The following is a 27,692-nucleotide window of genomic DNA, read 5'->3' as shown; positions in this document are numbered from 1 at the left end:
TGGCCACTGTAGGTATATTATTTGGGATCATTCAAATTTATAATCTTTATGAAAACACTAAGAATTTGTCATTATAAAAACAAAAAATGAAAAAATTTAATATACGAGGATAATCCCAAAAGTAAGGTTTCCTATTTTTTAAAAAATACAAAGAAACATTTATTTTCAATAATGTTCAGATAATTTTAAAGCTTGAACATTTATCTATTTCTCTACATAATCGCCATTTCAGTCGATGCATGTTTGTATGTGCTGTGGCAATTTTTGTATGCCCATGTCATACCCAACTTGTTGCCATGTCATGTTAAATTGACTGAAATTCATCGCCAATTGACAGAAGTGTATGGCAAGTCATGTATAGATGTCATAAATGTCCTCAAGTGGTGTAGGGAGTTTGCAGCTGATCGTACTGAAATTCACGAAGAAGAAAGAAGTGGGAGACTGTCAATTTCCGACAAGACAGTCACGAACATTGAGCAAACCATGCATGAAGATCGGCGAATCACTCTGGATTATCTCTGCATTTTGGTTCTTGGGGTTTCGCCAAAGCACCATTCATAGGATTTTAATGGAAAAGTTGCAATATTGGAAGGTGTGCTCAAGATGAGTCCCGCAACATGGAGGTGAGCTAGTATGACATGGGCATACAAAAACTGTCACAGTGCCTACAAAAATGCAACCAAAATGGTGATTATGTAGAAGAATAGATAAATGTTCAAGCTTTAAAATGATATGAACATTATTGAAAATAAACATTTCTTCGTATTTTTAAAAAAATATGAGACCTTATGTTTGGGAGTATCCTCGTATTAAAATATTACCTGAGATATATCCTTTTTGTCTTTAAGCAAATAAAATGTTTCACCTTGCAGAACTACCCAAACTGGTCTCCAAGAACGATCACTTGCACGCTAAAATTATACACATACTTTCAAAAAAATTACAATTATTATTATTATATTGGAATGACAATAGTTTAGATCAGTGTTTCCCAACCTTTTTTGTGCTATGTCCCACCTAAGCCTTTCTAAAATTCTTATGCCCCTAACATATACGTTGAACTCTTTTGGAAGGTCTCTCGTTGTGTTCGTTTGAAGTTTTTCTTGCACTTAATTGCCAAACTGTTTCATTGTAACCATGATAACACCCGATCCTTTCATCAAAGTCTCTTGCACTTTCCAGTTGTTGCCAAACGCAACCTGGAACACCACAACTCACGTCTGTCCACCTCGAGGTCTGGGCAAAGAATGTCCTTTCTCTACTTTCACCGGGCTCAGGGCCTCGTTCATCTCTTTGTTCTCAGTGGTTCCCAGAAGTGTTAATCCCACCCCAAGGGAAAAGGGTTATAAAGCAAAGTTTTAGAAGGAAAGGGAAACAAAGAACAAAGAAAACTAAAACTAATTTAAATCAATATTTACAATAAATATGGCGTACAGCAGCTATACCGTATAGCAAAGATGTCCATAGTTTAAGTTAATCGTATAGCCTATACGATTAACTTAAACTCTAGACATTTTCGAATTGCCCCCCTTAACAATCGAATTGCCCTCCTGTGGGGCGTGGGCCCCATGTTGGGAAACATTGGTTTAGATTATGTATGGTAAATATGAAGTGTGTTCACTTTAACATTTATCTGGTGCACATATGATGATTCTGAATGTAATACACTGCTTGATGTGAACTGGTAGCATCATCAAAATCATGGTCCAAATGCCCTCATCACAAAATTAAAGTTTTGGTGTACTTCCAAGCTTACCCACATACAAGCACACATGAAGCAATGTGGATTGCAGCAGTCACAAATACATCAAATTTTATGTTACTATGATATGCACCATTCAACTGTATCTATAGTATGCACTACTGGCACAAAATGTAGGGAACAACACAGTAATTTGGTGCAACATGATGTCAAATTTATACCAGAACAACCACAACTGCTTGAACACATTTTGTAACTGATGAGGCACATTTTTCCAAAAATGGAGTGTGTAATTGACATTAATGTGCTTCACAATAAAAACAAAATACATGACATCAGGTATGTTTTACACTAAATGTCATATGTGAAATCTGGAATGAGCAAGGTCTTGGCCCCATATTCATCTACAACATCCTGATTAGTGATTTCTGTCTTAATGCGATGGGTGAATGGCTTGATGATTTGTAATTGGAACAACTACAGAAGATTTGATATCAGCAGAATGGGTGTACTGGCTCATTCCTAGACAGAAATGCAACAGTGGTTCAGAGTAGTTCAGCATCAGCAGTATAAAATCAAGTAATCCTGTTCCATGGCTATGGCATTCCATGGATTTTACTCATTGGATTGTTTCCCGCAGAGGCAAATGAGAAGCCTTTAGGGTAATGACACAAGATATGCTATGTGCCATATGTAATACCACTTTCCACTATCTATGTCTTCTTATTGCTACTGGAGGCAGTCATGTTGAACAATGTACTATAGCAAAATAAATATAACTGTTTTGTATTAATTCATGTAATGTTGGTTTTTATCCTTTACAGTAAGAAATTCTTTGTACGTACATGATGCTAAATTTTTTAAAATGATTCCTTTGTTATTTTTGCATTTTAGAGAGACAGAAAATTTAAATATTGTTGGAGAAATACTGTACTATTTACAAGCATCTCTTTTTTGAATGAATTTATTTTATTGTAAACATTGCAGCAGAACTAATGCACCATATGCATAGACTCATGCAAAACTGGAAACATCTCTTTTGTGCCTGAATAAATGTTATAGTGAACACCTCTACTAATTTATAACATAGAACAGCCCGAAACTCAGTCAACCAAGAATATTTTATGATTTTATTATTGGACTGCAATTTTCAAACTGCAGACCTATACATTCCCACTATTGTCTGTCAGGGTTCATTAATCTCGAGAGTTGAGTTAGATGAAAACCGAGACCAAATATGGAAAGCTTAGGGGCCAGAGATCCTGATTCATTTAAATAAAAATTGTAGCCTAGCATTGTGATGTCACAATAATTTTGTTAATTTTTTTCTATGATTCAGTTTCAAACAAATGAGTACATTACATAGTTTGAATTAGTATTTTACAAACATGAAATGAAACAAAGTTTATGATTCATATTTATTTTATGAAACTAGTGAAAACATAATAGAAATTATGCAATAATGAAAGAAATAATAGTGAAGTTTCTGAAGTTAACCTTCCTGCTTGTTGAGTGACTTAAAATTTTTAATTTGAAAGAAATAAGAACAGGAATAATTTATCCAGATTAAGATAATCAAAAAATAGAAATAATTAAAAATTTACAATAATATATTAGAATGCTGTAAATTATTTATTGAACATGGAGGATCTTATTTGAAACATTTTTTTTTTTTTTTTAATTTTGTTAATAGAAACTGTAATAAAATTCTTATTTTAAAAAGGTTAACTGAGTTTAGGCTGCCCTGTATAATAAAGTGACAAAATTTTTAAATATATTAATTAAAATTAAACTTGTTAAAATTTTTTCAACTCTCACAAATACTGTATAATTTAATAAAATCTGCTTACAACAACTTTGTGAAATTAAAAATTCTATTCCTTTTCAATTAATGCAAGACCTTTACAAACAATAAAAACACCAAATGTACTAAAACTGATAATGATATTACAAATTCTCTTCAAGTTTATTCAGACAATTTTCTTTAAATTAAACTCTGTTGAATCATATAATCTATATTTTTATAAAAATGCAAGTATTTTCTTTCTGTTATAGTTGCATTGTAAGCTAAAAATTATCTTTTTGTATAAAAGGATAATAGAAAATATACTTAAAAGAAGCTATTTTATTTAAGTGTATTACTAAGTTTTTCTAAAAAATATTTTTAAGCCTAAAAACAACAATAAATCTACCTTTAAAATAATTCTCTTTAATTCTTAATGAATTACTAAAAAAAATTTAAAAATTAGATGTCTCTATTTGCACTTATTATCAAATGAAACTAAAGTTTCATAAGACGAAAAGTTCAAAAATATTTGATTTTGGAAATAAAGTAAGCATGTGAAGAATCTACTTATAACATCTATATTAAGAATATTAGTTTCTTGTCTAGAAAAATTTATATATACTAGCTGCAAGTTTGTTATTGATAAAGCCAATTTAAAGAAATATTTATAAATAAAATACAGACTAGGAGAAAATTGTTTTTCTATCATGCTGCACACATGGCTAATCTATTCCCTAAAAAGTTTTTAGCATCATTTTATGACAATATGGAGAAATAATATTTAAATTTATAAATTAACAATTATGTAGTTTTTTTATTATGATAATATTAAATTTTATGAAGTTATTTTAATTAATTTAAGATTAGTAAATTTGAAAATGATAATTAATTTTACTTCTAACAGCTTTGTTTATATTTACAGCTTTGTCAAAGTTACTGACCATTATTTATTTGATAACAGATTATAATATTTAATTAAAAATAATCAAGTATTACAATAAATAAATTTTATTTTATTTTAATTATAATGTATATAAAGAAAAACATACTTTTCCTTCTAAATTTACAATTTTACATATGAACCAGCCTTGATGAACAAAAGGATCATCATCTTTTTCTTCAGAACTTACTGCAGGATCAATAGCTTGCTTAATTTTTGGTGTCTGAAACCATATTTCAAAAATAAATATTAATTTTAAAACATAATTAATGAAATTATTGCCATTCAACTCATCTGCTTCTCTCAGCAACGTACAAAAGAGCAGTTAACAGAACATGATTTTTCTATTTGCATGTTAACACCACATAAACTTATCATCATTTCATTTCAATAAGCACAAGTTCAATAAATTTTATACTACAATTTATATTATAAACACAGAAAAGTTTATAATATATATAAAACAAAGATTTGCAAATAAAGTTTCAATTACAGTTTTAATTAAACAATATTATGTTTTAGAATAATAATTTTAAGGAAATCAGATAACTTGTATGGCAAGACTATTTATTAAAAATAATTTTGCTATCTCTACATCTACTTTTGAATAGATATAGAATATGAATATAAGGAATATTTTTTTAAGATGTCATAACATGCAAATTCTAAATAATATAAACTTAAATAAAGAGATGTAAATAGGTGTTTTAACATTTCAGAGTATCAATTTCATTAGTGAATTCAGAAAAGATTCCATCAAAAGCTCATAATTGAAGGAAAGTAAAGCTAATAATAATAATAATAAAAACTTCTGAAAAGTTAACAATACTATTTAAACTTAATAAAGATCACATCAATAATACTATAAAAATATGATATAATTTACATTCTGGAATTTACAAAGAAAAAAATCTAGGAAGAGATCTTGATTGACTTTCCCAGCACTCAAACAGGTAGTTAAGGAGACAGGAAGTCCAAAATTTTGAATTAAACTAAGATAAAAAATTTAAGTAATAACGAAAGCTTAAGAAGAGTAATTTTGTTGAATTATGGTACAAAGCTTCATTTAAAAAATATTTATGTTAAAAAAATACAATGACAGCAGCTCAAATTTAAAAAATCGTGTGATACCACCTGTTACAAGGTTATTAAAAAATATTTATTTTTATTAATTATTGTGAGAACCGGGAGTTTAAAAAGGGAAACATTTTAGAATTTTAAAGAAGATTTTGATTAATATTTTAAATAATATTTCATTTTAAAAAGAGAGAAAATTTATCTTTTCTTGCCATCTTTCATTTCCTGTGATTTGTGGGAAGAAGTGAATTGTTCCATCAAAAATGATAGTCAACATCTGAATATCGGCTCACAAGCATCCAATTTCCCTTAGTAACAGAAAGGGCAAGAATTTGTGGACATCCTCATTGGTCCATCCATTTTGTATATAAGGTGACTCTTCACCTTCAATGAATGCTTTTGGTCATGTACTGTATAGCCATGCTTCTAGTCATAGGTTATAGATACTCTTTAGCCCTTTGATTAAGTTCCTGCTTATTTTTGATGCTCTCACCAAGTACAGAAATGTAAGTCTGTGGAAGTCTTCATTGCTGTCTCCAAAATGTTACAAGTCCTCACAGCACTTCCACATTATATACTGTATCAGGTAATGATTTAATAGTATAAGTAAACTCTCTCATGCAACATGTTTATTTTCCTGTATAGACATTATTATAGTAGTTTAAATAAATATGTTTAATTTCCTATTATATTTTTGTTTATTTGCCTAACTCCATCATCAAATTATAACACCTCCTTGCATTTAACCACTCAGACAAATTTAAACTAACTAATTCATTTTAATGAGAGTTAGAACATGATAAACTTTTCTAACTAGTGTCAGGAGCCTGACAGGAAAGGAATTCTCACAAATCTTCCTTTTCAATAAACTTTCCATCCTGTTTAGTTGAGCGAGGGTTTACTGCCCCAATCTCAATTATAAATTTTTTTATTAATTATTGTAAAAAAGTGAAAAAAGGCTTAATTTTGAGGGTAGAAACAAGTTTTTAAAAATGCCAATAACAAGTAAACTTTTCATTAAGTTATTCAAGATATGACATGTGACCCTCTTTCCATCTCCCCATCCAAGTTGCATCAATGCTCCTTACATACAAATTACCATCATAAATTTCATTTCTTAACCATCTTTACCTCATCCTGAGATATTAACTGAAATAGATATCAACAACCAACCAACACACAAATTTCCCCTTTTTTGGGATTCAAGGGTCTCAAGACACCTAGATTAGCAAAAAACCCAGAAGGTTGAACTTGACATAATTACAATACTTTCCCATGTTATGTTATAACAACCAAAAAGTAGAAGTACAAATTTAATGGCTTAACTTATTTTCTTCTGATTAATAAACTATTAAAAAAAAAAAAAAAAAAAAAAAAAATCAGCAATAAGTTGCTCAACTTTCCAAGCAACATTTAAAATTTTTGTGGTGCTATCTGTTATCATATTTTATTTTAAAATTTTTAATTTTTTAAACTATTATTAAAATGGCAAAAAGCTTAATTTTGAGGGTAGGGATGAATTTTATAAAAAAAATTGTAAATGCTAACAAGTATTATTTATTGTGATATCATCATAATGCTGGGCTGCAATTTTTAATCATATTTATAGTTTATTTCATTTAAAATATATGCTCTCCACCTCTAATTAGTAGTGTCTTGCCCCTATACAACATACGTTTCCATTAGCAATAGAGTCATGCCAGACATCTATTAACTGCTTAACTGCTTTCAGGAAAAAAGTTTTGTGTTGAAATAACATGACTTCTGGTTTGCATTGGAAGTTCATATATAGTTAATTGAGGCCTCCCGCTCCTAAACTTTCCATATGTGGTCTTGTCTTTTATCTAACTCTGTTCTCGAGATTAAGAAACAACAGATGGACAAATGAATGATGGTGGAAATTTATAGGTCTACAATTTTTTCAAATTGTAGCCCAATCAATAACAAGTAAAATCATCATTAAGTACGACCCTACTGGAGATACACACTACCCCCATTATCTCCCCACCCCTCAACCTTTAACTACCAAAATTTAATAGCATCAATCCTCCTAATAAACAAACCTCACTGCAAAATTTCAGAAATTTTCAACAAAAAGCACATAAGTATTAAGCTTCAAAGAGGGTGAACAAAATGGTGCCCCCCACACACAGAAATTACTCCCAAATGTTTTTGCATTTCTTGACATTTCAAGCTCCCGAATCCAAAACTGTAAAAATCTGGGAGGGTAATTTTTTGACTAATTGCCATACTTTCCCTCTTTCATATATAACAGCCAGGAAAGTAAAAATAGTAGAACAACATTTTTAAATAGTTTTGTCTATTTCTTAAAATTATGTTTTGTTATTTTTTTTAATTGTAATAAGTTATATGAGCTTCTTATGATAAAATTGATAATTCCAAAAATAAATTTTTAATATTAAAAATATTTTATAAACAGACTGTTATGGTGAATTACTGGATTTACAAATTTATTTAGAGAGAGAAGATATTCTAACAGTCAAAAGTATTAGTGATGCTCAAAATTCCAAAGAGACCATTAATTTAAATATTAATTAATTGTATTCATTGAGAAAAAGACATACAGAAAAAGGATGAGGATGCTGAAAATATGTTAATTATGTTTCTCACAGTTACAGCTTTTCATATAAAAAAGAAATAAAATTAACTCAATAAAAGAAATGTACAGTCAAACTAAGACACACACAACTTTTTTTAACAGCAAAAAGTTTTTAGTAATTAACATTTTTGGTCTTATTGAAAGACTATCTTACCATGATTCCATCAAACATTGTAAATCTTGTGTATTAATCATTACATTTACAATGTAATTTTACAGACCTGAAGATGGTCTTCAATAAAAATAAAAACATTAGTCATTAAAAAGTTTTTGCTGCTTAAAATAAGGTTGGGAGTGTCTTAGTTGCTACTTAGGAAATTATTTTTATATTTGGAGTAAGTCAAAAATTACATGCAGTGTGATTTCTATTACTATACTATAATTTCTTTTACCGCATACGTGCAATTAGATGTTATTTCTTAGTCAACTGATACAAATTTACTAAGTCAGTTATATTGTTGGTATGCTGTTTAACTATATCTACTATTTTTCTTTTCAACTGTAAAAAGAAGAGCAATATATACATTTAACAACATACTAACAGCCTAAAAACCCAGCTTGCTACTCTTTGAAAGAGTAACAAGCTGGTTTTTTTATAGGCTGAGAATATATGAGGGGCCAAAAATTCATCAAAGTGCAATACAGAAATATTGTTTAGATATAGAGAATGTCTATTCTCATAAGTAGTTGCACCAATGTCATTATCAACTTTCCATGAACTGAAGTGATTTGTGCATTGCTCATCTCTTAACCAAAAACTTTTTTCTTGAATTAAGGAATTTGAGTAACAATGGCTGAGTGCATTGCAAAATTATTCCTGTAAGATCATTATGGCATTGTAATAAATTTTATAATTACATTGCATATAATTATTGACTTATTCTCATAATTAGTTTTTCTTTTCACTATACCAAACATTCTCAAAATATCATAAAATGTTTTTTATTGTTAAGCAGAAAAATGCATTGTATTTACCTTTTCTCCAAAGAATGCTTTTAATTTTTTGATTCTTTGTTCAGTTGGTGTTCTGTGGAATGTAATTTTAAAATATTTAGAATAATTTAAAAGATTCAAATAGTTTACATTATTAAAACCTGTAACAACAAAATTGGAATACAAACTAACAATTTATTAGCAAAATATATTAAGCATTATTAAATAATATAAAATTATGTTATATAAAATTATATATAAAATACAATTATAACAATTAATTCATAATTGTTATAATTGTATTTTTATAATATTTATAGAATGATTCCCAAAAGTACATTTTTTGCAATAAAAATAAGAAATTTGTTTGAAAAATGTCTTCTAGATAAACAAATCATTTTCTTTATTGGCTTATCAGTGAAAAGTGATAATTTCAAGAGAACCAAAACATATCAGATTTTTCTTCTATGTAAATGGGAAATTCAGTCACTGCAGCTGATTTAAATTGATTAAATATTATTTCAGATTCAAATAAATACTAGTAATAGTACTGTAATTTCCTGCCTATAATCTGCAAGGATAATTATCTGTTGATAAAATAGCTTACCAACATGCTGGAAAACAAATAACAACATGATGCAATTTATACAAACATTTTATAATTAAAAATAAATATTCTCAAATCAAGGAAAAAAATTAAACAATTCATTTGGAAATGGTACAATAAAAGTTTAAATCCAGAACTGAAGCAGCGAGATCAAGAATGGGAATTGTCACGGTTTGTATTTTAAAGTAAAACACAAAAAACTTCACCAGTTATGTCACTGCTATTGGAAATAAAACTCGGTTTAAAAACCAACTTCCTAGCCTTCTTTGGTCTAATCTGCCACTGGCAGATTTAGACCAAGACATTCTCTTTCAGAAGTGGAAATTGCTATTTTGTCTCCTGCTGTCACAAGAAATTTGATTATGATTGGATAGCATTCATGTGTAGATGTTATTAATGCAACAAAGAAAATATTTGTCTAGACAACTGGACAAAAGGAAAGAATAATGTAAAATCTAAATAATATTTTAGAGTTATATTCTGATTAGGAGTTTCAAATTTGATAAATATTTTCCAAGTCTGGATTGATGTTTATTTTGAACTGAACTAGATACAAAATCAAACATTTGAGGGAAGGTCAATTATTAACTGTGGAAAAAGTTATCTATTGAATGTTTGACAATTTAAAATGGAATCAAAATAACCCAAAGTTATTAGACTAAAAATGTTTATTACTTGAGAAAACCTATAAAATAATTATTTTTGAAAAATAACATTGATTTTACTGTTTGTAACCATTATTGAAGAGTAATTATAAATTAAATTATTAATACTCTGACAAGATACAAATGTGTTGCTTTTTGTTGAAGTTGCCTAAGATAGACAGTTAAGCTAATTAAACAATAAATAAACTAGAGAAGAATAAGAGGCCCTCTATAAAATATCAACAATGAAAATGATCTAAATCATCACTAATTGTGATTTTTATCATTTAGAACAAGCATAAACTAATTTTTTTCTTTTGTATGTGCATAATATGAATAAACATAAAATTAAGACAATGATCTATTGTTTCCAATTTACAAATCCTATTTTTAAATTTTCTATACAATATGATAATTTGTTTATAATTTATAAATTATACATAACTATTTATCTTCAATAATAAATAGTTGAATATATATTTTAAATATTCATAATAAATAATCACACACACTCATTTTTGTAATGTAATGAAAAGAAACCCAACTGGTTCACCAATATCTAAAAGCTGGGAGTAACAGTGGTAAACATAATAGCTGAAGTTACTCCAAACATCAGTTAGATCACATTCAAAGGTCACTGATTCATGTCTTTCAAACAAAGCTTAAACTGTGGCATAACAAGCATATGGCCAGATGCCATTTTTACTCAAACTGGATTTAGAAAAGACTTTATCTCTGCAATCAGCCCTATAAGTCTAGACCCTAGCCTTGTTCATTTTATCTATTTCATTTGGATCTAAATACAATATTTGTATAATTGTAAAATTTCTCTTAATTACATCTAGTGGCAAATCTTTAATTATAAGTCTTAGTTACTGGTGAAAACATAGCTAATATTATACAATCTTTATTATATCTTTGTTTATTATTTATTAAATTAATATTTGTAATTGAATTATAATTAAAATAACCATTTAATATATATTTAACAAACCCAGAGCTCTCTGTTACTCCTTCATCATCACTAAAATCAGAGTCAATATGTATACGATCTCTTGCAGTTGCACGTAAATAAGATATGCGACGTACGATATGATGATCATCTCTATCTCCAGCTGAAATACATAAAAATTGTTTTCATATTAGAGCTTTAAAAACCACATAAATATATAAATTAAAATAAGTTTTCTTATAGTTAGATCATAAAAAAGACAAGAAAATTTTTAAAAAATTATATTTGTCACCATCAGTATTTTTTCTTGTTCTTCCTTTTACAGTGAAACAGAAAATCAACTAGTAAAATCCTTTCTTGTCATAATAAGTATTTAATATAACAGTTATTAAGTTTCAAGATTATCATTGAATGTGCTAGGATTTTTCAATAAAAAATTAAATTCAAACTTTTATATATCACCCTTCCAAAGATTAGAAATTTCCCCAAAGCACTCCAAGCAAGCACTCATAAAATCTATGCTCAAAATTAAATGAACTCATGCTCAGAAGCATTACAGAAGATCCTGCTAAGCTGAGCGATGCTGAGATTCAGAAACTGTATATGTTACTGTGAAAGACCAAAATTAGAGAATGTCGATATTCTCTGGTGAATGTCAACACATACAAAATACGTCGGTGAAAGACTGAATATTTGGTTATATTATATTGTTGGTTACATTCGAACAATCGCTGGTGTATGTCAACAAGCACAGAATAAGCTTTGGTGGAAATCGAAACGACACCTGAGAAGTCAATGTCGACAGAGAGGTGACAGTCTGTCACCAAATCCTTTGTGGGTAGCCAGAGGTAGGACAAGGTCGTACCTCTTTTCCTGGCAATGGTTTGGTGGAAACGGCCCACTTTGTCACTGGATGGCGTTTTTGTTCTTTTGATCCCGTGAGGTGGGGATTTGATTTGTCAGCTTTATACCTGTAATCAGTTCGTAATTTGTAAAGAAAAGTTACTTTCCATAGATGAGATTTCTTCTCAAGAAATATGGCTGAGAGAAGCAGCTGCAGCTAATTCGAAAAAGTGGAGGGCAAGGCTATACACGCGTCATTGCAAAAAGAAGTGTTCCACAAATAAATGCAGTTGTAAAAGCAAGGGACTCTTGTGCAATTCAAAGTGCCATAACAGTTTAAGTTGTTGCAATAAATAAGATTGTATAACGTTAATCTACATAATTTACGTGTAAGTTTATTATTGCATATATTTTCTTTAATGATTTAGAATGTACTGTTCGTTTTAGGTTCAACGGTTTATTTACATGTGCTGTTACTTAAGCTTTCTCCTATTTTGACATATTAAAAAGTTGCATTTTTGTCTTAACGTAATAAGAATATTTTTAATTCAACATTCACCATCAGTGCATGATGAATGTCAACATTTGCCGGTGTAAGTGAGAAATAATGATATTTAGCAAATATTTCGTACATACACGAAACGACTGTGTGAATGCTGACATTCACCAGATATCGGTCATTCACAGTAACATATACATAGCACAACATACATTCAAGTAAAATTCAGTTGTCAATATAAACAAAATCCAATGCTAGCATCATGACCAGGTTTTACATGTTTTTTCTCCTCTGTTTTGTGCTAGCACACTTTCCTTTAAATGGACTTATCGAACTCAACAGCTACAGAACAGAAGCTGTCAAAAACAGAAGCTACAAAAACAGAACGACCTTGAGACACAAAATTTTTGTGTCTCAAGGTCATTCTGTTCTGTTTTTTCCAATTTTCTTCTACAAATTTATTATGATATGCATTTCAGACAACAGGTTTCTCCTCAGTTGTGATACATAGATCTCTTGATAGATTTATAGGTATATGCATATAAATTATTAATTTTTTTAGTACAGACTTCTCAACACATGTACTGTACTTGTACTGTACACAACAAAATACATACATTTTAACCTAGACACCTACACCTGAACTCGGTAAGAACTGTACTTGTACATGACAAAATATATCAAACGGATACGTTTTATCCTAGACACCTGAACTTGGAAAGAAAATTCTGTACTATTCAATATGTAAACATATAATATAAAAACATATAAAAACAAAGGAAAACACACCCAAAGGCAAAGTTAATGCAGACATGTAAGTGAGATGTATCTTGTACAGTACATTTCAGTAGTATAAAATCGTGAGGCAGTATGGACTCATGTTCCACATTTTTTATATCAAATAGTACAGAATTTTCTTTCAAAGTTTATCTGTCCAGAATAAATGTGTCCTTTTGATGTATTCTGTCGTGTACAAGTACAGCACATGTGTTGAGAAGTCTTTACTATAAAATTAATAATGTATGTGCAGTGCATATACCTAGAAATCCACAAAGAGATCTATGTATCATGATTGAGGAGGGACCTGTTAGGTCCAAAATGCATTTTGTAATAAATACATTAGGGTTTCTCAAACGGGATTCCGGGATCCCGGTCGTTTTTTTAACCCGGGAAATATCCCGGAAAATTTTTCTTATCCCGGGAAATCCCGCAAATTTTTTAAAAATTCACTTTTCTCTTATTTTATGTTAAGGTTAAGGAAATTTTGTAAATATAAAGTATCATTAACTCATAAACTGTCAGAATACATTTGTATTTATTAATTTTAAACCTACTTATTAGTTTTTTTTTAAATTTTTACTCGTTATGGCACTTAAAATGGTCAATAATCAATACGTTGCTTATTTGTGGCAGGACTCTCAAAATTCTTTACCTGTAATATCTGGAATAATTGTGCTTATGCTGTCTTAATTTTTAACCATGCTTAGTAGCTTCAATAACTGCGTAATGCCAAGTTGTGCAAATTGGGCAAGGATACAAACGAGTACGAAGTCTGCAAGTATGAAGTTTTTCTTCATAACCTGATTATTAAAGACAAATGAACTGCCAAATTAATTGGGCTATGATCTTTCTATTAATGCAGCCAAGGTAGACAAATCAAGAATACTAGGGAACAAAAGAAGTACTACAATCTCAAAAACGAACTAGAAATCTTTCAGGATACAGGTGAAAAACACACAATATTTGTCTTCTCTTAAATGCATTCTCGGTAGCGAAACTTTTCATTGCTAAAATAAGAATTAGATTGAGTGATCAGAGTATTGACCATCTTTGCTTTTTAAAATCTTATAAAAATTTACAATATTTTGTATTATATTTTATTTAAAAAATCAAAAATTACCTTCTAAGTTAGAAGTTTGATCTAAGTTTATTTTTTTTAATTTTCAACTCAATTCAAAGGCATTTTTTGTTGTTACTGTACGCAGTTTCCAGCAAACTTTAATAAATTTTTTCTATTTGTGAAAATTTCTACGTAATTCAAAGGTAATTTTTAATATATATCTTATACAGCATTATTAATATGATTTTGGAGGTTGCAGAACCTATTAAATTACTTTAAAAAACGAAAAATAATTAAATCATTTGATTTCATGACATTTTGTATATCTTAAAAATAATTAATTTTGTCCCGGGATTTCCTGGGATCCTGGGAAACAGTTCACTTTTATCCCGGGATTCCGAGACAAGCAAAAGACCGGGAAATGAGAAACCCTAAGATACATAGAAGAAAATCATGTGTCAAGTTCATTCTTTTCTGTAGCAGTCCAGTTTGATAAGTCTGTGTAGAGGAAAGTGCACTAGCATAAAACATAGGAAAAAAAAGTCAATGGACAAACAGCAATCTGAATAATGGTTTTTTTATTGGTCTTTAGCAAACAAAGATTAGTTTCTGTCCTCAATGTGTGCTATACATAAAAACTTACTTTGTTGTAGAACCCTATATGACTTTTGTATTAGTGAAACAAAGATAAATCTTTAATATACCCATTTATGTAACTTTTATATGAAATCTGTAGTAGAGTTTTTAGGTCCTTTAGAGAACCAATGTTATACCATTTACAAAACAATTACAAATTTTTCCATGTAGAAGACCTCTGCCTTCTCCCTTATCCCACCTCCATTTATCTCATGTCTCCCACTATTCTTGGAGTATAGATAAAATGGTGCCCAAAATGATAATTTCAACTTCATCTTCTACAGTATTAGATAAAGTCAAGATTAGTAATTTTGATAATTGTATGACACAGAAATAACACTATGTTATGAACTAAATTCACAATTATGATTAAAATTTGTGTTGTCAGATATATATCAGACTAATATCCATTGACAAAAAAAAAGATATTTACAGACTTTGTTATAATGATCACTTTCTTTTATAAAGGGTTGAAATTTTATTGTATTAAATGAAATTTTTGTTACTGTGATATTTGTTATTCTGAAATATTTTTACATTAATAATTACTAGTTATCACAAGTATTTTTACATTAAGATTATATTATATTATTACATTTTTACATTATTAGTGAATTAGTTGGAGACTGAAAATAAATTAACTATACTGGTATTTTCATTATAATGAAATTTTACTGTATTTATTAATAAATGTATATTGCTGTATTAATCCAAGTTTAAAATTTAGGATCTCTCATATCTTATACAATATTATAAATAAAAATGAAAAATAATCTAATCAGAATTATATCTGCTTTATTTAATATCATAATGATGCTGTATAGTACTATTTTGGTTAATGCTGCATTTGCTAGGAATGCATTTTAAGTGCTAATCAAAATATTACCATCTTCTTTTAGAAAATATTTTATATTCTTTATTTTTTATTATTCTTCTGAATATTTGTTTTACTAAATCAAATTGATACTTTTTTTTGTAATAAATATCATAAAAATCATAAACACATTAATCTATTTTTCAGTTGTTTACAATGCAAAATTTGTTTAAAATAATCATTATGCAATATACAATATACAGTGGCACCTTGGTGCTCAAACCATGCTCAACTTGAATTTGGTATTCGAACATGTTAGGATTAGAAGGGGGAGAAATCAATCTGTAAACATCCATTTGCTCAGCACTCAGCCAAACAAAGACGAATTGCTAGAATTAATTTTAAATTAATAATAAATGTTTTTATTTTAACTTTAATTTTGACACAAATATTTCTATGATAAAAATGAGTAACTACTTTAAAAATAAAATTAAACCATAAAGTTGCCTATCTTTGTCAGACAAAATTATTGCTAAAATTAATAGATGTATTTTGCCACTCTGACTCATTTTTTTGCTTTGGCTGGAAATATCTATATGCAATACAGTCTTGCAAACAATAACATTTCTCTTCTGCTTTATCTTCCTCACCACCTTCAATATACACCATCAACTTTCCAAAGTTACAAGAAAGTAAGAATAAATTTGCATTTATTTCATCTATTCGTTGTGGTTAGGAGTTTTTTTAAAATAATTTATGCATGCTGGGATTGTAAACTTCTTGTTAAATTTGTGTTAAATTCTAGTCCTGAAAAGACACTTATAAAATGCTTTTATAAGTGTCTTTTCAGCAGGTCTGGAATGAATTAATCTAATTTAAATAATTCCTTATGGGAAAAAATTCACTCATTACCGAAACAGATTGGCACTCAAACAACCTGGAATGAAATAAGTTTGAGTACTAAGGAATTCCAAGGAATTGTTCTATACATACATTGAAAAAATTTTGATGTATTTAATTCAGAACAAATATTTTTTTTTCTATTTAAACCTTAAATATCACCTAAAAAGTTTTTTCTTTTCTATTAAATTACTTTGTAAAGTTATTTTAAAAATTTACAATTATAATTTTTCATATTATCTACTGTATAATTTATTATGATAATAATAAAACATACATGGAATTGTTTTTCTTCTATATACAACCCCCGATGATGCAGTAGGAGATGTTACGTTAGTAGTAGTAACAGTTGTAGTATTAACAGAAACAGATGCAACTGATGGCACTATACATAGTAAAAAAAAAATTATATAAAGTTCATTTTTTATTTTATAATATCAAAAGTAACAATTTATATATAATAAATAAAAATATAATAATTGCAGAACTTAACTGTCAAACAATTTAAGCTTTTAAAATTTATAAACATAATTCAGTATATTCCAATAACCAAGCAAGTTAATAATTCTTTCCTACAAACTTGTTCACATCATAGTTGTTATTGCCTTGTTGTCCTTATTTCAATTCTTATTATATTTGTCAACGTGGACTTAAATTATTAATAGGACTGTTAAACTGGTGTAAGCAATAACGCAGGAAGTTGGGTACTAGTTCTCACGGAAAAACAGGGCTAAATAAAGAAAGACTGTTTTTCCGTGAGAACTAGTACCCAGCTTCCTGCGTTATTGCTTACACCTGTTTAACAGTCCTATTAATAAATAAGTCCATGTTGACAAATATAATAAGAATTGTTCACATCATGTTTGCAGTAATAAAGAAACAACAACATTAAAGTTTGCTAAAGTTTGGTAAAAATACAAATGTTGTTCAAATAAAATATAGACCAAACCATATAAAACAAATGGTGTCATGGTCACCATAGCAGAATTAGAGTCTATACAGCATAATGACAAAGTTGTGTCTATTACTATAAGGTCCTAATTATCTCCTGTGTTCAGATGTGTTCCAATGTGGTACAAGTTTGTGTATACACTCCACAAAGAGAGAGGAAGGCTGTAGAGGACCATTCAGTTAGAGCAGCTCAGACTTTACAATCTTTCAGAAATTTCCTTAAAAGTCCAGTCTGAAGATATGGAAGTAGCAAGATGATGTATTGGGACTTTAAGGTGGATGCATCAACAGTTTGGATGGGAAGTTCTGCAGCATCTGTCTTACAGCCCCAATATGTTGCCTTGATGCTTCCATGTTTTTAGACCTTTAAAAAAGTTTATCAAGTTCTCAGATTCCAGTCTGACAGCAAAGTCTGAACAGCTGTAACTGAATGGTTCATCCAGTAGTTTTCCTCTTTCTTTATGGAGGAAATGATAAATGTATACACAAACATTTATCATGTTGGGGAATGTCTAAGTGCAGGAGGTGATTTCCAATAGTAGCTAAAGCAACTTTGTCATTAAGCTGTATACACTATAATCCTACTATGGTGACCAGTGACATCACATGTTTTATAAAGTCCTGTCTATGATTCATTTGAGAAACCCTTAATTATACAATTATAAAAATCTGTCTCTAAATTCTGACAATTGTCTAAAAAAAAAAAAAAAACTGTTTAAAAAAAAACATTAACATTTAAAAAATTTTTATTCATTTATATGTGAACTATAATGTTAGTTCTACAATCATTATACAATTTTTATATAAGTTTAGACAAACAGTAAGTTTACAATTTTTAATTGTTAACTATTATGTAAATTATTGTTATAATTTGGTAACTAGAAATAAAGATGCTGATATCTCATATTACATTTAATAATAGAAATAATTAATTACACTAGATCAACACAGAGTGGGAATAAACCATGCAGTTTCTATAAACTAAGGTAAAGGTTATGATTTTCTAAATTTTACATGCAATGAATGACTTATGTGAATGTATAATAGGGTTTTTCAAAGTGTGGTCTATGGCCTGATACTGATCTACAGAAAAAAAATTTGAATATAAAATTACAAAAAAGCAATACATTTTTAATTAAAAAATAAGCTTATGTTTTAAAACATTTTTATGTAAATGAAATGTTTTATTACATAATATTGTACAAGAATCATGAATGGTAAGATACTAGTTGTAATGAAAACTATCACACACATGCAATATACAGTCAACATGCATTAATACAAATTACTAGGCCATAGGGGGACCAGTAGTTTGCTTTATTGAAAAATTAACATTAACAATTTTTTGGGTCAAGGTTGTATAATTTATGAAGTTAAGGATTAATAGACAATCAAAATCTGTAAATTATATTTTTAATTAATTTAATAAATAAAGTTAAATAAAATTAAATTTATTTACAAAAATAAATTAATGATCTAAATGATTTTCAAATAAAATAAAATGAAGAGATGATATTCACCATTTAAGTGTGGAGCAATATGTCAAAGTGGCTAACCAAAACAAAGCTAAAAGAAATCTGTAATTTTTTTTCTGTTGAAGATTGTTTGAAAAAGTAGAAAATATTTTTGGTGCCAAGAGAGTAACAAAGGAGCCAGATTTGGCACAAAGCAGCCAAACCTGGCATCACTATATGCACCCCAATATTGCAAACTAGATTTTTGCATAGACTCCATCCATTTTAAGGGGTTGGAGTCATTAAACTGTAACCCCTATTTTCTCAGTACAGTGGAATAGTCTGCTAAAACCAGATGTTTGAATTACTATATAATTAGAGATCAAACCATCTTTGCTTACTAGTGTGAGGCTCTGGATAGGTCCGAACCTCACTGAAATTCGCGTTAAAATCATTTATTTTTAGAAAAAAATATTTTTTTTAGAGGAAAAAAAATAGAAGTTAGAAATAGTTTTTCTTAAAGAAAACGACGCAAACTTTTAAACAATAGAACAATGGGGAAACGTAGATCGTCTATCTCCGAGTGGGAATCGAATTAAACTTCGATTTTGACCTCTCCCGCGCCCCGAAAGGTTTCGAATTGTCACCAGGTGACGAGAAGAGACCAATCGGAAAGCGAATCGGAGGAAAACAGATAAAACCTGAGAATTCAAGGACGCGAGGGCTTCTTCTCCCAAAAGTTCCAAGTGACGGATCTATTGTTGTGTGTGTGTCTGGTGCCCATCTTCGTCTCCGTCTCCCGACCTCAGATCGACATCTTTCCATCAACGGAAGTCGACCGCATCGTCCTGGAGTCGCGGAGTCGTCGAGGGAACTGGCCATTCGCGACCTAGGGACACTCCTTCAAAATGAGACTATATTCGAAAGGAGAGGAAGACCCAGAGGCTGCTGCCGACCTAGAACTTCCAAGATCGCGGAAATCTTGTAAGCTTCTTTCGTGTCAAATAAACGGTTTCTTGTAACCGTAGAGTCTGTCTCAGTGCCGATCGCCCACATACGACCCTTCGCGACCGCTCGACCTTCTTGACATAGTCGGCACCCTGTCGGCAAACTCACACTGGTGTCAGAGAAGTGGGATTTTAAATGCAGAATTTGCACAAATTCAGCGGGCCCACACTATAGTTGAGGATGCCGACATCAAAATTTCGCCCCGAAATTAAGTTAAAGGTGGGTCGGAACGATAGATGCTGAGACAGACACTTCGGCGCGAACTCGCGAGTTAGTTAGCAGTTCTCTTTCATTGGCCTTGAGAGGAATGATACCTGCTTTCTTCGGTGAAAGTAAGCGTATTATGACTTCTTCGATTCCTTAAAAAAATATCGAGCTTAGCTGGATGATCCCGCAGAAATGCTTTAGTTAACCAAGCGCAAGCTCGCAGGTGCGACAATGATAGAATAAATAGGCTTGACCGAGCAACAAAACGCCACTATAAAATAGTGCCAGCAGCGGAGTTAGGCAAAATGTTCCGAGGTCAGTTTTTCAAAAAATAAGTAAGAACATTAAACTGAGCGTCAGGATGCTTGACACTGCTTCATTCACAAAAGCTCTAAAGGTAACCATTAGGGAAGAAACGACTGACTAGCAGAATGCACAGTTTTGTCATGCGCGAAGCTGAAACGGCAGAGAATAACCTAATGGATTCGGGAAGAGTGAAACTCCATAAGAAATCTGCGTTCGGTGCAAAGATGGGTCAAAATTTTAAACAGTTTAAAACTTTAGGAAAAATTGTTAGATAATCGAACATTGTCAGTACCGATAACTGGTGCGCAAAGATAATATTCAGAATAAACAAACAGGACAACCCATGGAACGAGGGAATAGCGAAGTAGGAAACGCACACCCCTATCCGAATTCGCTGCAATGCTTTTCACAACCTCATAACATGCAACCACTGTCGCCCGATTGGTACGGAGAAAAGGACGTCCCTCTGCCATCTCTAGTCGAGTGGAGATCGAGGCCAATGCGTTGCAGGTTCCGATTATAAATCCATCGTATTCATTGCGATATAGGCTAATTATTTCAGTAGATACTCTTTCATCAATCGCAGAATAGGCAAATCGAATCCGAAGTCGATTGAAATTTAGAACAGGCACTTTATGTAGAGGATTTTCTGACAGTATTAGCCCGGAAACAGGCCAATGCGACCGCAACTAGATGCTTAGCTTTTCTCAGTCCCAAGGTAGACGCAAAGCAAGCAGATTGTCAATTGCAAAAAAAAAAAATATAGCAACTTTAACCTAAGGTCAAGATTACAAGCGATTACGGTATCCTACTCTCTATTTTCTATCAGTCCGGTTTTGCGAACTGTGAATGATGAACTTTCATTCTGGAGAGGAGAGATCATCATAAAAACAAAAGCGAATGTTAATTTTAATTGAATTCACGTTTTCTGAAAATAAAAATTGTCGCTGAAAAAAATGTATGCAAAAAACGTGCTTAAATGTTAAAATTGTCGCGAATCGGAATTCAAGTCAATGTGAGCGTGGTGCATTTCGAAAGGGAGCCATAGTATTGTTTTTGTTTCGTGTAAACTGTTCTGTCCATCCCTTACGAAGCGCTCACGATTGAGCCTACACTGGTCAAGGGAAGAGAGTCATGTCGGGGAAGCGACTTATCTCCTTGGTCAACGCCTTTCCAAAATTTTCTCATACTTAGGATAGATGACAGAAAATTGTCACTTTGTCCGTCCTAGAGAGAATGAGGATTTGATCACTCTCGAGAAAACTTAACGATGATCTTCTATTTGATTCGCGCTCATCGGAAAACAATTTTGTCGTGATCAAAACATTGATGAAAACTTCTGTTATAGATTGAGTAATTTATATAGTCAAAATGTCAGAAAATTTTTTCCTTTTTTGCGTACATGATGATTGATCATACCTGTCACAGTCGAGACTGCGAATAGACTCTGACCAGATCAAACGGAAGTTACGGAACAACACTCTGAACTGCGTGACCTTGATTAGCGGTAATCTGCGTCGGAAAACCGATGATAGAGAACTGTCACTGGTTCAAGAGACTGACATCCGGAAGTTATGGCCGTAAAGACATTGGCAAGATCACAACTGCACACCGTCAATGCAGAAGCTCCATGATCCTCTTTCGGTCCAGTACAAAAAAAAAAAAAAAATGGAAAAGATTCGACCCCCATGGTAAAGACGAAGTTTTTCAGAAAACTTGGAACGGAACTAGATGCATAGCTTCGAAAAGCACGTGTCTTCAACTTAGATCCAGAGAACTCCGCGCTACACGTGCACCGGAAATGGCTATGAAGTTCCCAAGTTCCAATTCTGGTTGAGACAGGCGAATCAAACTAAACGTTGAACCTGTTATCAGATTTCTGAATCAGATGTTCCGAAAAATTAGGAAGGGAACACGAATACATTCCATTCCTCCCCCCTCCGTTTCAGACCATTTTCTGAAAATTTTGAGATTGTGTGAATTGCTCAGTCTGAAAACGAAAAAAAAAAAAAAACTCACATGTTTTAGAAAATAGTTTGTCGATCATTTATGTTGTTAAAATATTATTCGAGGACCGTGATTGTTATTTGATTATTTGTAACCAATCTTATAAACAGACATGTGATGTTACACAAACATTTCGATGAATTGTAAACGATATTCTATACCATTCAATAATGTATCGAAAAAAAAAACTTTGTTGTAACGCGAAACCGAACGCGCGCCAGAGAAGGCTGGATTCTCAGACAAGTATCGCTGTTACGTCACTTGGCAAACAAAGGGAGAAAGGACTGTCAGCTTCCAGAGCTGCCAGCTAAAATGTCGTTATTTCGTTACGACATTTTAAATTGGCGGGAAGCTCTGTGAGGCTCTGGATAGGTCCGAACCTCACTGAAATTCGCGTTAAAATCATTTATTTTTAGAAAAAATTATTTTTTTTAGAGGAAAAAAAATAGAAGTTAGAAATAGTTTTTCTTAAAGAAAACGACGCGAACTTTTAAACAATAGAACAATGGGGAAACGTAGATCGTCTATCTCCGAGTGGGAATCGAATTAAACTTCGATTTTGACCTCTCCCGCGCCCCCGAAAGGTTTCGAATTGTCACCAGGTGACGAGAAGAGACCAATCGGAAAGCGGAATCGGAGGAAAACAGATAAAACCTGAGAATTCAAGGACGCGAGGGCTTCTTCTCCCGAAAGTTCCAAGTGACGGATCTATTGTTGTGTGTGTGTCTGGTGCCCATCTTCGTCTCCGTCTCCCGACCTCGGATCGACATCTTTCCATCAACGGAAGTCGACCGCATCGTCCTGGAGTCGCGGAGTCGTCGAGGGAACTGGCCATTCGCGACCTAGGGACACTCCTTCAAAATGAGACTATATTCGAAAGGAGAGGAAGACCCAGAGGCTGCTGCCGACCTAGAACTTCCAAGATCGCGGAAATCTTGTAAGCTTCTTTCGTGTCAAATAAACGGTTTCTTGTAACCGTAGAGTCTGTCTCAGTGCCGATCGCCCACATACGACCCTTCGCGACCGCTCGACCTTCTTGACATAGTCGGCACCCTGTCGGCAAACTCACACTAGGAGAAGAAAAATCTATTCTACTCAAAATGGAACATTCTACAGTACCACTTTTTATTGTTCCCATTGAAAAGTGTAAAAAGTAACCACTATTGGAAATGGAGTTATTTCTTGGAGATTGTGAAGGTAATTTACAGTTCGGTTTAACAAATTCTGGTAAAATTTTTGTTTACTTTGACTTATCACATGAAAATTAATGTTGTAACAATGGTGTTTTGCCAGGGTAATGGCAAAATTTGCTTTATCTGTGTTTGTTTTAAGGCAAGTCAATTGTATTTGTATTTTTGAGCTGTACCTCAAGAAAAATTATTGGAAACTATCAGTCCATAGCTGGAAAGTTTGGAAAACAATGATATAAATTATTCTAAATTAATGTTCAGAAGCAGAGATTAGAATAGAGATCTGGATTGTATAATTGTTAACATACCTATGTAACTCTAGCTTCTAAATTGCAATAATTATAAATTTATAGTAAATCATAAAATTATAATCTCAATAAATTGGACAATAATTTGTTTATAATTAGATGTAATTTAGATTACTTTTTGTTAAATACACATACCCAACAAACAGCTGAATTCTTTATGGAGCTGTAAGGCTAAACAATTACTAAGCAATTTGGCATGAGGCAAATCATCAAACTGCCACCTCTTATTAAATATAATAATTAGCCTTATAGCCCAATAAAGAATCTGACTGTTCATTGGTATTCAAAATAATTATTGTGTTAGTTGTATTTATTTTATATAAACACATATACATAATGAAACCCCTTTACATTTATTTTTGAATTCAAAGTATCTACTTGAATATTGAATATTTAAAAAAACCTAGGAAATAGTTTAAGGAAATGAAAAAAAATAAATGCTTTTTATATTATAACACTAGAAAAATTTTTTTTACAAACCGACAATAAATTCTTGTGACATCACTATATGACGACTATATATTTATATGGTGATAAAGTTACTGGAATTTTTCAATATATATAATTCTTTTAAAATAAATTAATAAAAAATTAACTTGAAATTAATTTAATTATTTTTCTATTGTAAAATGTAACAAAATTATCTAAAATTTAAATAGACTAAAATCTAGTCTATTTAAATTTTAAAATAATCTTAGAGAAAATTAAATCTTTCACCAACAAAATTTTGACATGCTGAGTTCAGAAAGAAATTTGTATTTACCTTTTACTTTTAAATACTATTAAATATAAAAAATTTTTTTGTATTTTAATCTAAACAAATGATAAAAAATCTGATGTAATAAATTTTTATAACTAGAAAAAAAATCTAGAACATGTAATTTTCATTTTTATATTTAAAAAAAATCCTATTTAAGCTCATAATATTTTTAATTAATTGAAAAATTTCATTCTTGTCTAGAAATCATTGATATTTTTAATCTTAAATGTTCCCAAAAATTTTGTTTCTTTCTATAAACTATAGTTGTTAAAAATTAAATGAGTTGCCTTCAAAACCCATTATTCTACAACAAATACTGTCTGCCCAGAATAATAGATGAGATCAGATTTTATATGAATAAGAAGAGAGATTTACTTAAAAAATAAATAAAGACAGAACTTAGATCCTGACATTAGTTGTTGAAAAAGTTGATGTGTTCTTCACAGCTATATAAAGCAGGGCAAACCTACATGATTTTACTGATCAACCATGATTGGTGGACAGGCTTGTTTTCTAACAATGTTTATGGAGGCAACATTTTCTTCCATCAACCAGTCACAAGATACAGCATTTCCAAACAAAAATGGATACCTCCATCAAGAGACATTTGCTGATTGCTTGTTAGTGGCAACAAGTTGTCATGTTTTCCAAACTTTGGAAAAACAATGTTGAGCAACACAATTTGTGATGTCAAAATTGTGAAGTATTCATCACACTTAAGCCATCACTGTTTTATATGGCAACTAACTCATTACATGCTCTGTGGCAAATCCAAGTCACTTTTTTGTCCATTCTGAATGGGTCAGACCAATGATAGTGAAGCCAGTATGTAAGGGAGATATGATATGTTGCCACATCTGAACTATCCATGATAAATTATGAGAGTCTACATTTGGTTCAAACTGAAATCCCCACAGCAGATAGACTAATGAAATATCATGCAATCTGCTTGTTGATCCACAAGTAAGATTGAAATACAGAATATTAGCATTGAAAGTTCACTTGGTAAGAAATGAAATAACTAATATCACAGTTAAAAAACAATCAAAAATATAAATTGCAAGCAATAAAAATTTTTAAAGAAAGCAATAAATATAGATATAATATTCTGTTTAAAAGAGGTCAACTGAAGTCACAAACATTTTTATACAGAGCCTTGAAAATTGTCTGTTATGGGGTATCTACTTTATAAAAGTGTCCATTAAGAAAAATTTCACTGAATATATAATTTAACTCAGTTTTAACAACATCAGATGTAATGATGATCCTGATGTAATATCAAATTTTTATTGGTCCCACTATTTTACTATGCTACATAATGTTAAAAAACCTGGTTTTAACATCATATTTGAACAACTTCTGAACTTTCAAAATTTGATCATAAATTTATTTAACAAAGGAAATATTCCAGTAGATGTACAATTCATAGGGTCAGAATCCACTTAGCAGCCACTGACCTTGACCTTTCCTAGAATGACTTGTTGGTGTGTCATATTTCCATATAATGTAGAATTTGCACACTACTAATTGACAACAGATTTGCAAGGACTGCTGAGTTTTAGTAGTGTCAAATCAAGTGCATGAAAATGGCAAATTTAAAAAGAAAACTATAACATCAGACTATAAAGTAGTGATAATTAGCCATTGACAGTGGGGGGGGGAGAAAAGCAGTTGTGTATCAAAACTTGGACTTAAATTCTATAGCATGTATGATAACAAAAACAGAAAATTTTGAAATGTTTTCAAGATGGCAAGGAACAAGTGAAAAAAATCAAGATTTGTGAAAAACCAATATTAACAATACTTAATCAGTGGTTTAATCAATGCAAAAGTGCCAACTTATTGGTAACTGAACCAATATTTATGCAAAAAGCAGAATTTGGATGATTACTAAGCAATGCTAACTTTAAGTGTTCTAATAGATGGCTGGACCATTTTAAACAAAGACATGTCATAAATTTTTGAAAAGTGCATGGAGAAGCAAGAAGTGTAAATCTACAAAATGCCGAAAACTGATGTGGTCAAAGTTACACATACAAAGACATTTGTAACATTGCAACTGGAAATTTTTTCTTTTACAAACTTCTATCAGATAGAACATTTGAGTTTAAAAATAAAAAGTGTGTAGGTGGAAAACTTGCAAAAGACTAACCACTTTCATATGTGCTAATATAACTGACACAGATAAAAAAAACTTCTTGAAATAGGAAAATCAAATAATCCAAGGTGTTTCAAAATATAAATACCACCAGTACATTTCAAAGCCAACCAAATGTCACAGATGACATCTGACATTGAGATTCAGAAAGGGAACAGAGAACTTAATGGAAAATGAAAAAAGTTTTAATCATTATTGATAATTGTTCAGCACATCACGGAACACAACATTAGGCTTGTGTTTCTTCTTCCAAATTGCACTAGCATACCTATGGATCAAGAAATTATAAGAAATGTTAAATGTCAATACAGAAAAATTATTAGTAATATTGAAGATATTGATAATAAATAAAACAGTAATTTCTTTATTAGATGCAGTAGATTGTTTTTGGAAAAAGCTTAGTGTAAATCACATACAACAGCTTATTTTGCCAAGGAAAGCATTTAATAATCACAAACGTTTTTGGCTTGTTCTATAAACCATCGTCAAGCGTAGAATTACATTCTAACAAAATATCAAATACAACAAACTTAAATATGAATAAAAGAAC

The 27,692-nt window shown here is 30.7% G+C and overlaps 1 protein-coding gene across 4 annotated transcripts in view; it reads right to left on the bottom strand.

The window, feature by feature from the left end:
* The window catches only part of LOC136988207 (rho GTPase-activating protein 21-A-like), a 95,598-nt gene that overhangs the window by 19,692 nt on the left and 48,214 nt on the right, over positions 1-27,692 (bottom strand). For all 4 annotated transcript variants that reach the window (XM_067286041.1, XM_067286043.1, XM_067286042.1 and 1 more), the window contains exons 9-13: positions 17,071-17,178; positions 11,304-11,424; positions 9,101-9,152; positions 4,538-4,651; positions 822-911 (exon numbers count right to left, since the gene is read on the bottom strand). In XM_067286041.1, the coding sequence (XP_067142142.1) occupies positions 822-911; positions 4,538-4,651; positions 9,101-9,152; positions 11,304-11,424; positions 17,071-17,178 (485 nt within the window). The remainder of the gene's footprint in view (positions 1-821; positions 912-4,537; positions 4,652-9,100; positions 9,153-11,303; positions 11,425-17,070; positions 17,179-27,692) is intronic.

Source organism: Centruroides vittatus, unplaced genomic scaffold (assembly GCF_030686945.1).
Source record: "Centruroides vittatus isolate TY-2023 unplaced genomic scaffold, ASM3068694v2 scaffold_324, whole genome shotgun sequence".
NCBI lineage: Eukaryota > Metazoa > Arthropoda > Arachnida > Scorpiones > Buthidae > Centruroides > Centruroides vittatus.
The sequence above is the reverse complement of the archived record's forward strand: the minus strand, read 5'-3'. Positions and strand labels throughout refer to the sequence as shown.